The sequence below is a fragment of the Heptranchias perlo genome, chromosome 17, assembly GCF_035084215.1.
Source record: "Heptranchias perlo isolate sHepPer1 chromosome 17, sHepPer1.hap1, whole genome shotgun sequence".
NCBI lineage: Eukaryota > Metazoa > Chordata > Chondrichthyes > Hexanchiformes > Hexanchidae > Heptranchias > Heptranchias perlo.
In genome coordinates, this window is record NC_090341.1 from 48517015 (window position 1) to 48532296 (window position 15282).

Here is a 15282-nt window from a genome sequence, read left to right on the forward strand (position 1 = left end):
TGTTAGTATTATAAACACCATAATAATAGAATAGAACCATGAGAATGTTTGATGTATGTATATTATTTATTTATTTTATATGTTAAGTTCAGCACGTGAGGCGCGTGTTTCATTGAAAACTCACAAGTACCTCTTGTGTTGTGGTGTTGTGATACACCTTTTCAATGTTAAAGGTGTTAAACTGTGTGACGCACATTAGTTGCTGTTTCATAGAGCATGTCACCCTGTGATTGCGCTATCTGGCCACCACATTCCCATAAATCGCCCAAAAGTCTGAAATTTTCTTTGACTGCCTTTTATTCCCTCAGTTACTGAAATTCTAATGTCCCATATGGAATGAAATGTCCTCATTAAAGTTTGTGCAAGAAGGCTTCAGCCTCTCTGAAGAAATTAGGCTTGGCTTGATATTTTGCCCAGAGCTATGACTCAGGGTTTGGATCCAAACTGAATTTGGATTGCGCAGTCTGAGTATGTGCGGTGTACCTAACTTCACAGTACTAGGGTTGCCAACTCTGGTTGGATGTATTCCTGGAGGTTTCATCACATGACCTCCTGCCTCGAACCGCCCTGCCCCCACACCTCTGCCGTTAGTCCATCCTCTGGGCACGCTGCCTTCCCACGCCAATTGGAAAGGGAACAGATTCTTTATTATCCAATTGGATTCATCTCGACTGATAGTGAAGCAACCTTTTTTCGCCTTCTCCAGTATTTTTATAACCAATAAATGAAAGTGTTCGAAGAACAAAACCCTGGTTAGATCGCACCTGGAGTACTGTGAGCAGTTCTGGGCACCGCACCTTTGGAAGGACATATTGGCTTTGGAGGGAGTGCAGTGTAGGTTTACTAGAATGATACCCGGACTTCAAGGGTTAAGTTACGAGGAGAGATTACACAAATTGGGGTTGTATTCTCTAGAGTTTCGAAGGTTAAGGGTGATCTGATCGAAGTTTATAAGATATTAAGGGGAACGGATAGGGTGGATCGAGAGAAACTATTTCCGCTGGTTGGGGATTCTAGGAGTAGGGGCACAGTCTAAAAATTGGAGCCAGACCTTTCAGGAGCGAGATTAGAAGTTTGGAACTCTCTTCCGCAAACAGCAATTGATACTAGCTCAATTGCTAAATTTAAATGTGAGATAGATAGCTTTTTGGCAACCAAAGGTATTAAGGGATATGGGCCAAAGGCAGGTATATGGAGTTAGATCACAGATCAGCCATGATTTTATCAAATGGCGGAGCAGGCACGAGGGGCTGAATGGCCTACACCTGTTCCTATGTTCCTAAAATGAAAAAAACACTTTTTTGGAATGCCCCTATGATTTTTCTCCTAGGTTGCTTGCAGCAGTGTCCTGGAGATTAATTTACAATGCCTGGAGACTCCAGGACAATCCTGGAGGGTTGGCAACCCCAATCGGTACAATTCAGTTGGCTGTACTGAGGGAATATTTTTCTTTCGCTCTTAGTGAGAGAGAGAAAAATGAGTGTTCTGAGTATGCTTCTTTTACTTTGTGTTCTATAAACTTTAAAAAGAGTATTAAACTGAGTAGAGAGACTGGGATGGACTGGTCAGAGGGGGAAGCGAGAGCGAGAGAGAGAGAGAGAGTCCATAAGGGTAACTTTTTCAAACAAAGTCCTTTTGAATTTTGAAGCCAACTGATTATCTTGCTTGTGTTTTGATAGTTAGAAAATGGTTTACACTTGTGATACAGATTCTAATTTCTAACACTAGAGAGAGAGAGACAGACTGATAGACAGAGGCAGGCAGAAAGATACAAATAGAGAAAAAGGCAGTCAAGCAGTTGATTCATTGTAATTTGACTTCCCTTTTTAAAATTTAAAATTTGAATATTTGAAAGCAAACAAAGCCTCTTTAGGGAAACAGGTAGAGAAAGTGAGGATGGAAATTGGGTGAGGGGGCCTCTAGCCTCTTGGCACCCATTTTTAGGAAAACCAAGTGGAAGTGGGGGAAGGTGAATGGAGAGTTAAGGGTGAGGTGAATGACTGTGGAGCAAGGGCATGGCAGGATACAGGGGATGAGTGGGTTGTTTAAAGGGGAAGCAGTAGGGGATAGTAATGGGAATGATTGGGTAGAAGGACGGGGAAGGGAGAGTGTGAGAATATGAAGGGTACAGGACGTGATGGGTGCAACAGGGTAGGGGATTCACAAGTGATTGGAGAGAGGATGGAAAGGAAGCTGCTAAGGGCCACATATTCCTCTTAGCCCCCACCTGTAAAATGCAGCCTTCAGCTGTTGGTGGCTCCTTTCCCCATCCCAACACACCCCAAAGACAAAAAGAAGCAGAAAATGACAGTTGAGGAATGACAGTTATGGAGAGTAAAGGGAAGAAAAACAGAAGAGTAGAGATGAACAGAAGCAGAAGAGAGATAGAGAGAAACAACTACACAAAGGCATCAGAGATGGCTGAGAGTGACCATATTCTGTGACATAATTTGTAGTGCCATCGGAGAGAAACATATATACATTTAATATAAAATGTCCTGTCACACTTCCCCATCGTATTTTTGTGTATAATATCTCTACCGTTATAGAACGGAATATCCTCTGACTTATCGTGAGAAGTGCCTTGGGAGATTTGCTAATATATTTATAGGGCTCATAAAATTTTCCAGTATCACACTACATAAAATGCACTTGTCATTGCACCTTTCTCATATGATTAGAGGACTTTGCTGCATTATGCTTCTCTTCCTGTTGCATTCAGTAAAAACTGTGCTATCTTAAGACTCATAACAGACAAATCTCCAGGATCTGATGGTTTCTATCCCAGGATATTAAAAGAAATAGGTACAGGAAATTGCAGATGCATTGGTCATAATTTTCCAAAGCTCTCTTGATTCAGGATTTGTGTCGTTGGATTGGAAAATTGCAAATCTCACTCCATTATTTAAGGAGGGAGAAACCAGGTAACTGATCAGAGGGTGTCAGCATGAATTTGTGAAGGGTAGGTCATGTCTGACTACTCTAGTTGAAATTTTTGAAGAGGTCACTAATGTGGTGGATAAGGGAGTGTCTATGGATGTTGTCTATATGGGCTTCCAGAAGGCATTTGATAAGGTTTCGCACAAGAGATTATTAGCAAAAATGAAATTGCATGGAATTGGAGGCAACCTTGTGATATGGGTTAGAAATTGGTTGGGAGGTAGGAGACAGAGTAGGGATAAAGGGAACGATCTCTGATTGTCAGGATATGACAAGTGGTGTTCCCTGGGGATCTGTACTGGGGCCTCAGCTTCTCACCATATGTCTTGAATGACTTGAATGAAGGAATAAAGAGTTGTATATTCAAGTTTGCAGATGACTGTTGGGAAACACATTGCAGATGGGAGCAGGAAACACAAGTTGTGCAGATGGGAGCAGGAAATTACAAAGGGACATGGACAGAATAAGTGAGTAGGGAAAAACTGTGGCACATGGAGTTCAACGTAGGGAAATATGAATTCATCCACTTTGGATCCAAGAAAGACAAATTGGAATATTTTCTTAATAGTGAGAAATTAGGAACTGTAGATGAGTAGAGAGATTTGGGTATCCATGTACATAAATGACTAAAAGCTAGTGCACAGGAACAAAAAATAATCAAAAAGGCGAATGGAATGTTGGCCTTTTTCTCAAGGGGGCTGGAATAGAAAGGGGAGCAAGTGATATTTCAGTTGTACAGAGCCTTGGTCAGACCCCATCTGGTGTACTGTGCTCAGTTCTGGCACCGTACCTCAGGAAGGATATATTGGCCTTGGAAGGGGTACAGCGCAGATTTACCAGAATAATACTGGAACTAAAAATGTTAAAATTGTGAGGACAGGTTGCCTAAATTTGGCTTGTATTCCCTTGAGTTTAGAAGGTTGATGGGTGATTTAATCGAGGTGTGTTTAAAATGACAAAAGGATTTGATAGGATAGATACAGATAAACTATTATCTCTGGTGGGACAGTCCAGAACAAGGGGGCACAATCTTAAAATTAGAGCTGGACCTTTCAGGAGTGAATTCGGGAAGCACTTCTTCACACAAAGGATAGTGAAAATATGGAACTCTCTCCCTCAAAATGCTGGGTCATTTGACATTTTCAATTCTGAGATTGATAGATTTTTGTTGGGTGAGGCTATCATTGGATATGGATCAAAGGCGGGTAAATGGAGTTGAGGTACAGATCAACCATGATCTAATTGAATGGTGGAACAGGCTCGAGAGGCTACTTCTGTTCCTAAGTTTAATGTGGAGATGCCGGTGATGGACTGGGGTTGACAATTGTAAACAATTTTACAACACCAAGTTATAGTCCAACAAATTTATTTTAAATTCCACAAGCTTTCGGAGGCTTCCTCCTTCCTCAGGTGAACAGTGTGGAAATGAAATTTTCGAATCCTTCGCATTTGAAAATCACAGAACAATGCCTGGTGATTACTGCCCGTTGCCAAGGCAATCACAGTGAGCAGACAGAAAGGTGTCACCTAAAAGGCCACCGAATATACAAACCCCCCCAAAAAAAAGAGAGACAGAACGAAGACAGTCAATGACCCGTTATATTAAAAACAGATAACATTTGTTCGCTGGTGGGGTTACGTGTAGCGTGACATGAACCCAAGATCCCGGTTGAGGCCGTCCTCATGGGTACGGAACTTGGCTATCAATTTCTGCTCGACGATTTTGCGTTGTCGTGTGTCTCGAAGGCCGCCTTGGAGTATGCTTACCCGAAGGTCGGTGGCTGAATGTCCATGACTGCCGAAGTGTTCCCCGACAGGGAGAGAACCCTCCTGTTTGGCGATTGTTGCGCGGTGTCCGTTCATCCGTTGTCGCAGCGTCTGCATGGTCTCGCCAATGTACCATGCTCTGGGGCATCCTTTCCTGCAACGTATGAGGTAGACAACATTGGCCGAGTCACAGGAGTATGAACCGTGCACCTGGTGGGTGGTGTCCTCTCGTGTGATGGTGGTATCTGTGTCGATGATCTGGCATGTCTTGCAGAGGTTACCGTGGCAGGGTTGTGTGGTGTCGTTGACGCTGTTCTCCTGAAAGCTGGGTAATTTGCTGCGAACGAAGTTTAATGGCAGTCTTGGCAAACTTGGCTGTGGGGGAGCTAAATATAAATTTTGCATTTAAATCACTGTACCCCCCCCCCACAAAAAAAAGTTTGAATACATTGTTCTCGCTCCAAATTTAATAGTTGCAGTGACCCCTAACTGGCAGCAGGTGGAGGTGTTGACACATATTGTTTGCTGCGAACTTAACCTTAATCTGCTTAGTAGAAACTCTTTCTGATGTGGTTCTGCTGCAGTGACTGTGGCAGTTTAATTATTTCGATTAATGATATTGATTGCATTTTGCTGCTGTTGTATGCACTTCCTTTTTAAAATGTAAATGCAATTTTCATCATATGTAATTATGCAAGTCGTCAGCTTTCTGGTGAACAGAATGAATACCCTTCATTACAATACACCCTGCAAAGCAGAGTGCCTTAACCTGTGCTTCCCCAACAACCCCCTTCAACCACAAGGACAGCAGGACCTGGGTAACAAACAATTTCCCCGGCCATCATCAGTGCTTCTCTCTACAGGCACACAGGGGACGTTTTTTCTTCTTGTTTCTCTTACTACTCATATCGTAGCCAGTCTACTAGAGTTGGAGCACTCGATATACCTGCCCAAGAGGTAGTATAGCTGTTAAGATGTTTAAAGCCAGAATTGAAACCTAGGTCTCCAGTACTTGTTAAGTTCTATGCTGTTGGAGCTACCGTGCCCTGCTCTTGTACTCCAGAACTAGCTAAGAGTTTGTGAATAGTTCTGTTCAGTCACTGAGGTACTGCATAAGGTTTGCCCATAGTGTTCCCCACACTCAGTGCTTCTTGTTTCTCTGTAGGGAGAAGTCCTGATCTCAGCCATTCTGCAATGGGGAAGCACCAATTAGATAGTGTTGCCTGATGCCACACTCCTCATGTACCTTCTGATGGTTGGTCTCGAAGCACTGTTGCCAGAGGCCTGAGAGTAGCTCACCCAGTCGGGGATGGTATGTAGCATAGAAGTGAGCCAGTTAAAAAATGGAGAAAATATATAGAGGGACTTTTGAAATTTCCCCTATCAAACAGCACAAAGTACGGCAAGAATCTTGCTGGATTGCTTTCTCGTTTCCAGTAATGTTTCCCAATAAGTTTAGTCACAATTACGAACACATTGACAGTATTACAGCACTGGTACAAAGTGATGACAATCCCTTCATGTTATAGTTCCTGGTCTTTATGATGTCCTACAGCAGCTGAACTACCTTCTGTTTAACAACAGCGTCTTGTATTTATATAGCACCTTTAATGTAGAAAAACAGTCAAAGGCACTTCACGGAGTTGTAAATAACCATTTCAAAATCTTCAGATACTTGAATGCATGTGCCTCAGTATTGTCAACAGCGGGAACCCATGGGACACAAGTGCTCACATGGTTGTTGAGAAGCCATTTTCTTGTGAAAGAAGCTGTGTTTATCCCACTGTTCTGTACTGTTCCCTTAGTGTCGTTGCCATGATTTCTAAAAAGCGTAATGGTAGATTTGTGAATCTTTCATTACACTTAAACCATGAAAAACATTCTGTACTACAATAGACTTTATCCTTTTAAGTTTGGGGCTGGTGTTTAGAGATCATTGAGATGTACAACGTCAGGGTGAAGTGCTGTTGGTTACAGGTCTGTCTCTGATAGCAATAGGAGCAGTATAAGGTGATGAAATGAGAATTGCACAATGTTAAAGTTTATTGGCATGAGTGTGGTTTTCCGGGTTTCCCATCATAAACCTGCGCAGCGGGCGGACTGCACACCTGCATCACAAGCTGTCAGCTGGAGGAGCCCTATTTAAAGGGGCAGTCCTCCAATGCTGCTCCTGGAGCAAACAATCAAAATTACAGAATGGAGCAGCCCAGGGGAAAGGCTGCTCCCAGATTTAGTGATGCCTCACTCCAGGTGATACTGGATGGGGTGAGGAGGAGGAGGGATATATTCTACCCAGCGGACGGGAGGAAGTGGCCTGTCTCTGCCACCAAGAAGGCCTGGCTCGAGGTGGCAGAGGAGGTCACCAGCAGCAGAAATGTCTCCGAACCTGGATACAGTGCAGGAAGCGCTTCAATGACCTAACTAGGTCAGCCAAAGTGAGTAAACATACTTATTCTCCTACACTCCGTCTTCCACATCACCGCCCCCACCCACAACTCATTTTGCACTGCCATCACTACTCTATCACATCACTCCTCACACCCCCTCAAACCTCATCCTCAACTTACCTGCACTTACTCACCACTTCCTCACCTCCCCAGTACTCATCCCACCACTACTACTCAACCCAATCCTCATACAATGTCATGGCTCTGTCTCATATTCACCCTCTGATGCATCTCTTTCACGGTCAGCCTCACCCAAACTAATGCATTCATCGGTTGGCCAATTCACCATCACTCACTCACGCATCTCTACTTTCTCCCCTTATAGCAGAAGAGAGCCCAGAATGCATGGGAGAGGGCGAGGACCGGAGGGGGGCCGCAACAGACCTTCATCCTCACAGACGCAGAGCAGGAGGCTCTGGAACTAAGCCACACCCTTGAGGGACGCAGAGACTGGTACCCGACAAACGGCTGGTGACAGAACTTTAACATTCAGCACACACAAAAGCAATTGATATTAACATGCCTTGCCATCTTCAGCACCTCAACATCTGTCATCATGCTTAATATTGCCTTCTGTTCTCTTACAGGGCCTTCAGCAACCACCGTGACAGCAGAGGGCGATTTCTCAGAGGACCTGCCGGCCTCTGAGGGGGCGAGCCATCCACCAGTGCAGATACACACACCTCGGTGGATCTCCATCCTCACCTAGTTGGTGTCTCACATGGTGAGTCACCACACACATGTGAGCACGAGCAGACACTGGCGGCAGGGGCAGCTGTGGAGAGTCTGCATCGGTGGGAGTACTCTTCTCCAGGCTCTGCTCAGCTGGACACAGATGCTGAACCCTGGGGGCCATCCATGAAAAGGAGAATGATTGAGGGGCAGCAGCATATTTGTGAGGTGCTAGAACAGATGCCACGTGCACTCTCCACAATCGCGCAGAGGATGGAGGAGACCAACTCCTGCATGAGTGGAATGGTGGCACAGGTAAGGGAGGGCAATTCTGAGATAGTGTTGTGGGTAAGTGCGGGAATGTCTGCGATGGAGGGAAGGCTAGCCTCCATGGAGCTTCAAGCACGGCTCACAGATGAGTCCACCGAGGCCCTGACAATGGCCCTTTGGACTCAGGGTGAGCAACTTTCTGTTGCCTTAAACAGGCAGGCAGATACTCTGGCACTGGCCTTACAAGGCTTCACACATGTCCTCCAAACTGTCGTCCAGCAGAGTGGTAGGAGTGGTGTGGGCCTGGCCCAGGGGAGGGAAGATGGTGAAAGGGGACATGGAAGTGGGGATGCCACTCAAAGCGCCCCAACGTCTCACCCGTTGCCCCCCTCTCAACCAGTACCCGCAATGCTGCCTCCTTTCCGGGTGGCTGAGTCTGCCCCTGCACTATATAAAACCCTGGTTAGACCACACCTGGAGTACTGTGAGCAGTTCTGGGCACCGCACCTTCGGAAGGACATATTGGCCTTGGAGGGAGTGCAACGTAGGTTTACTAGAATGATACCCGGACTTAAAGGGTTAAGTTACGAGGAGAGATTACACAAATTGGGGTTGTATTCTCTAGAGTTTTGAAGGTTAAGGGGTGATCTGATCGAAGTTTATAAGATATTAAGGGGATATTATAAGATATTAAGGGGAACAGATAGGGTGGATAGAGAGAAACTATTTCTGCTGGTTGGGGATTTTAGGAGTAGGGGGCACAGTCTAAAAATTAGAGCCAGACCTTTCAGGAGCGAGATTAGAAAACATTTCTACACACAAAGGGTGGTAGAAGTTTGGAACTCTCTTCCGCAAACAGCAATTGATACTAGCTCAATTGCTAAATTTAAATCTGAGATAGATAGCTTTTTGGCAACCAAAGGTATTAAGTGATATGGGCCAAAGGCAGGTATATGGAGTTAGATCACAGATCAGCCATGATCTTATCAAATGGCGGAGCAGGCACGGGGGGCTGAATGGCCTACTCCTGTTCCTATGTTCCTACAGGTGCAGGTGGAGCAGTCTTTGGAGGGGCCCTCACGGGCACCGAAACCCAGAGGGCGTAGGCCCAAAGCATCTAATCGGTCAGGGCATGAACAAGAGCAACCTGCCACTACTTCTGCTGCAGCCACAGGGGAGGCACCACATAGGAGTAGTTGCAAGTGAAAGGCCAAGATTTTTTCAGCACAAGGGGGATGCACAAGGGTGTCTGACGGTTTGTCATGTTTTTTATTTATATTTGATTTTTGTTAATGGCAAATTAAATATTATTATTGTCGCCACTACTGCCACGTCTTGGCCATTCTTGACTGGCTTGTGTAATAAGGCCCTTTTATGAGGTTCACCATGAACGCCCACACTTGATGCCACCCATTGGGTCACTCGACAGTGGGTGTATGTGTGGTTGCAGGACTGTTTTGTGCAGGGGATGGGGGGAGGGCTGGTGTGGGCGCTGCTCTGTCCAGGTGGTGAGGACTGGACTCTTCACACTGTCTGATGTTAGGAGAACCGTTCACATATCAGTGACTCCCTGGCCTCATGAGCAGCCTGGTGAGCCGCTGTTCTGCCCATGGGTTGCTCCTGCTCCTCCTCCTCCTCCTCAATATGGATGGCAGATGTGGATGGGGCCTCCTCAAGCGGCACCCCTCTCTGTTGTGCCATGTTGTGCAGGGCACAACACACGACTATAATGCGTCCCACTCTGTCTGGTGCGTATTGAAGCTCTCCCCCAGAATGATTGTAGGGGGTGGTGGTGTGTGTCAGCTTCACCTCTGACTTCTGAGCGGTTCGAATCGCTCCCACTCCCTGGGTTCTAGACCTTGGCCTTATTTGGGGGTAGTGACAAAGTGCAGCAGACAACTGCTTTTGGTGCAAGAAACTTTGATCTTTATTCAAGAGAGAAAATACAACACAACAATCTTAACACTTTAATAAAATGGGGAACACTTCATTACATACGAGGGAAATTACTGTAGAAAGATACCTCACCCCTCCCAATCCCACTATACTAGCTAAGTTGGACTCTAAAGGACCAGAGATAATGCTCACCAAACGAATCCTTGACAGTAATTCACCCAGAGGTAAGTCAGAAATAGATTGTAGAGTGGAAACTTTGCGGATCTTCGGTTTTCTCCCGAGTTAGTTTTCTTTGGTCGCGGTGGCCCAATATTACCCGGTTGGTTGGTGGTAATATTTGGTTGGTTGTTTCGTAAGGCCCTTGTTGCCGTGAGGTGTCTGATGGTCGCTGGGGCTGTTGCTCTGGTTTCTTCTTGTGTGTCGGCCTGCTTCTAGAGCTGCTGACCTGCTCTCTGTTGCCCCCTCGCCTTGTTGAACTGTCACCTCCCGAGCTGTTGAACAATCCTTTGCACTTGCAGGTCTGGCTGACCGGTTCTCTCACGTAGGGTTCATTGGTTTCGCCGGAAGCTGCTTTCCTTCCAGAGACAGGCAGAACAAGAGAAGCAGAACACAAGAAGCCAGCAAGAACCAGAGAGAGAGAGCGAGCGAGCGAGAGAGGTTTCGAGTTTCTACTTCTATATCCCTCTCTTACAATGGTCTTTGTCAATTTTTTTAAAAAAGGCACTTCATGTCTGTTTAAACAATTCTTACAAAGTCCTTAAGAATCTTTGATGGCTTTTTGATGGTCCCTCATCATGTTGCAATTGCTTCTCCCGATGGGTCATTGTTAATTCCGATTTTTAGAGCTTGTCATACAAGGCTTCCTTTTGTATCCAACGTCCTAGGTGTTGATCGGTTTTGCTTTAAAACAAAGACATGGCCCCACCACGTCTGGAGCAGTTGCCTCTTTCAATGGCCTATTGCCTTTCGAATTAGTGCTGAGTGTTGACCACCTGCTGTAGGTTTTGCATTAAAACAGAGACATGTCTGAAGCAGTAATTCTCCCACATTCCACTGTGTGTTGTTGATTTCGTCTGGTGACCTCTCACCTATTCTTCCATCTTAGGATTTTAGTCAATGGCCAAATTTTTCCATACTCGGGGAAAAGGTGAATTTCTTTAGGGTTTTTCTCCGAGTTTTTTGGGGATTTGTGAATTTTGAGAATCTTACACGATCAAGGCACCTGAAGCGCATCTTGAGCAGCTCTATAGCATGCTCAATTGTAGACATGGTGGTGATGTGGCTGTCGTTATGTCGACGCTGTTGGTCGGTGGTGGGATTCCTCAGAGGTGTCATGAGCCACGTGTGCAGGGAGTATCCCTTGTGCCCGAGGATCCAGCCCTTGCGGGCATTCGGTGCATGGAAGAGGGGCGAGGTGTTGGACTCCCAGAGGATGAAGGAATCGTGGCAGCTGCCAGTGAATCTCGCGCACATGTGAAGGAGTCTCTTGCGTTGGTCACAAACAAGCTGAGTGTTGATGGAGTGATAGCCCTTCCTGATTATGAACGGTCCTGGCTCGACTGGAGGTTCTCGTATGGCTATATGGGTGCAATCGATTACACCCTGCACCTGTGGGAAGCCAACCGTCTGGCTGAGATCATCCATGGGGAAGTTGATGTATTGCGAGGCCCTGCGAAACAAGCCATTGGTGACTTGCCTTATGCACTTGTGTGCAGACGACTGAGAGACCCCGGGACGATCCAGAGGTGAAGAAGTTGAGGGCAGTGGTGACTTTAACAGCGACAGGTAAGGAGATGCTGCCTGGGCCAGCCGGGAGCAGCTCGGCATGAAGGAGGCTGCAGATGTCTGCGACTACCTGGTGACTGACTCTCAGCCTCCGTATGCACTGCTCCTCAGAGAGATCCAGGAAGCTGAGCCTTGGTCTGTAGACCCTGTGGCGAGGGTAGTGCCTCCTGCAACGCCGCTCCCTCTGTTATTGCCCTCCCTGCTGTTGTGCAGGTGCCGGTGGCGCAGCACTATGTTGTGGAGCTCCACGTTTAGAGGTGGACGCGTGCTTTGCGAGGCCGGTGATGTTGCTCGTCCTCGGATGAAGTGATGAATGCAGCTATGGCGCCCCCCCCATCCTGACGGTGTGAGTTTGAGGTGGTCCGCAAAGTAGGTAAATGTGTTTGCACAGCAGAGTTTAGGGTATAAATTAAGAATTTGAGTGGACAGACAAAGGTGTTGCAGCCAAAACTTTGTCTGAAGTGACAGAGTGCCCTGCTGCAATAAATGAGGTTTTCCCCCCACCTGTCAAATAATCCTTTGCATCTCCCGCTGGCTGCTGGCTGAAACACGTCTGCTCCAACAGGGAGTGTTTCCCACAGCACGGGAAACATGCTGAGGATCCTTCAAAATTGCACCCCTGCCAAAACCTCCCCTCAATGAGGTCTGTCAAATACCTCAAGTATCTAAATAACTATGTAAAGTAGCATCCCGCCGGCTTTAATTGCCGGTGGGAGCTCCACATGCGGGAGCTGCGCACGCACCCGAACGTTTCGCTGGGGAACCCGGAAGTCAGCGGGTTGGAGCCGGGCTCCGAACCTGCTCCGGGATTCCGCCATTTTAAGAGCCTCCTCATGCCCACCGCACCCGCTTCGCCATCTGAAAATTGGCCCCATAATCTAGGCTAAGAAATTAAACCAAGGCCCTGTCTCACCCTGTGGGGTTACATGAAGAGCAGGGGAGTTCTCCTGGTGTCCTGGCCAATATTCCTCAACCAACGCCTCCAAAAACAGATTAACTGGTCATTTATCTCATTGCTGTTTGTGGGACCTTGCTGTGTGCAAAATAGTCTACCACGCTTGCCTACATAACAACTCATGCTCATACTTCAGCAGCAAATCATTGGCTGTAAAGGACTTTGGGACACCCTAAGGATGTGAAAGGCATGTTACAAATGTAGGGTTTCTCCTAACCCCCTCCTTCCTACTGCAGGACTATCTAATCGTTTTGCATTCGGCTGAAAAGGTGCAAATCATGGAGCTTTGGAGCCCATTAATTTGCATATATCTGGAATTGATGTTCTGATTTAGGATTTATCCAGCGATGATGTAATGGTGCTAAGATCAGCCCTTTCCAAACCCACAATTCAGACAGGATAAAGCAGCAAAGAAGAAGAAATACAAACAGCACTGAGTTGCCTGGGATCCAAGGACCAAATTGTATGTAGTTTCCATGCAACCCGTGATACCCATAGAGGACTAGTATCAAAATACTATATAAGCCTAGTGACAGCAGAACCAGGGAAAATATAAAGAGTCCAATTTCAATAGGTTTTGAGGCTCTGATGTCAAATTCCAGGACTTGTGTATTAAGTAACTCAGCGGCAATGTTTTCTGTTCACCAGCTGCAAGGCTTCCTGACCGAAGTTCTCATTGATCAACTGCCCAACTTGGTGGAATTACAGCGTTTCCTAGGCCACCTTGCCTTGACAGACCCTTCTCCACCAAAGAAGAATCTCATCTTGGAACAGGTTAGAGGCAAAGATATGCAATTACAGATATCCTGAACCACCATCATTAAGCCTTGACCTGCCACAGTCTTTGCATACAGTCTCCCAAAGACAGCTTCAAGTCTAGAGCATTAATTATTTAGAAGCACAATCAGTAATGCCTAAGGATCAGTGTAACTCTCTTTTTACCAAGCTCTCGTCACGAGGTCATGGATTCTTTTCAGGTGTTGGATTGGTTAAAGTGATTTCCTCCTGAAAAAATACCCCAAGCTTTTCCCTTGTTTTCTTGCCAAGAGTAGGGTCCAGTGATGCACATACATCGCGTCTATAACATTAACGCATACATTGCGATCTGTCCATGCCCTGCTGATATCGCACATGCAATTACACATCTCAACCCCGTTTTTTCTTGAGGAAAAGAAATAGCAGATAGGGAAAGAAAATATCTAACATTAGGACAGGAGGAAAGTTCAAATATTGACAGCTTCAATTCCCACCTTCAGGATCACCAAACATAGCTGCAGTATTATGTGTTGTACATATTGCGCATAGTATTTGGTATAGTGGTTGGGAAATTGGACTTCAAAATTGACTTTCTAAGGTTAACAATGTTACATAGAATGTACAGCATAGAAACAGGCTGTTTGGCCCAACAGGTCCATGCAGGTGTTTAAGCTCCACACGAGCCTCCTCCCTCCCTACTTCATCTAACCCCATCAACATATCCTCTATTCCTTTCTCCCTCGTGTTTATCTAGCTTCTCCTTAAATGCAGCTATGCTAGTCGCCTCAACTACTCCTTGCGGTAATGAGTTCTGCATTCTAACCACTCTTTGGGTAAAGAAGTTGCTCCTTAATTCCCTATTGGATTTATTAGTGACTATCTTATATTTATGGCCCCTAGTTCTGGTCTCCCCTGCAAGTGGAAACGTCTTCTCTATGTCTTCCCTATCAAACCCTTTCATAATCTATCAGGTCACCTCAGTCTTCTCTTTTCTAGAGAAAAGAGCTCCAGCCTGCTCAATCTTTCCTAATAGGTATAACCTCTCGGTTCTGGTATCATCCTAGTAAATCTTTTTTGTACCTTCTCCAGTGTGTCTATATCCTCTTTTTATAATATGGAGACCAGAAATGTCCACAATACTCCAAGTGTGATCTAACCAAGGTTTTATACAAGCAGTATATAATTTCTCTGCTTTTCAATTCTATCCCTCTAGAAATGAACCCCAGTGCTTGGTTTGGTATTTTTATGGCCTTATTAACCTGCATCACTACTTTTAGTGATTTGTGTATCTGTACCCCCAGATCCCTCTGCTCCTATATCCCATTCGGACTCTTATTATCCAAGCAGTATGTGGCCCCCTTAGTCATCTTAACAAAATGTACCACCTCACACTTATCTATATTGAAATTCATTTGCCAATTATATGCCCATTCTGGAAGTTTGTTACCGTCTTCCTGTATTTTGTCGCAGTCCTCCTTGGTATTAAGTATACCCCCAATTTGGTGGTGTCCTTAAATTTTGAAATTGTACTTCTAATTCCTGAGTCCAAATCGTTTATGTAAATGATGAACAACAGTGGTCCCAGCACCGATCCCACCTTTTCCCACCTTTTGCTAGTCTGCGTAACCACCCGTACTCTCTTTTCTGTTTTGTAGACAGCTTGCTATCCACTCTGCTACTTGTCCCCTGACTCCACATGCTCTGACCTTAGTCATGAGTCTTCTGTGTGGTACCTTATTGTAGGCCTTTTGAAAATCCAAATATACAACATCTACTGCATTACCCTTGTCTACC

The 15282-nt window shown here is 45.7% G+C and overlaps 1 protein-coding gene across 1 annotated transcript in view; it reads left to right on the forward strand.

The window, feature by feature from the left end:
- zmynd10 (zinc finger, MYND-type containing 10) overlaps window positions 1-15282 on the forward strand; it is a 65226-nt gene that overhangs the window by 36909 nt on the left and 13035 nt on the right. The window contains exon 9 of the mRNA XM_067998954.1: window positions 13381-13506. Within this exon, the coding sequence (XP_067855055.1) occupies window positions 13381-13506 (126 nt within the window). The remainder of the gene's footprint in view (window positions 1-13380; window positions 13507-15282) is intronic.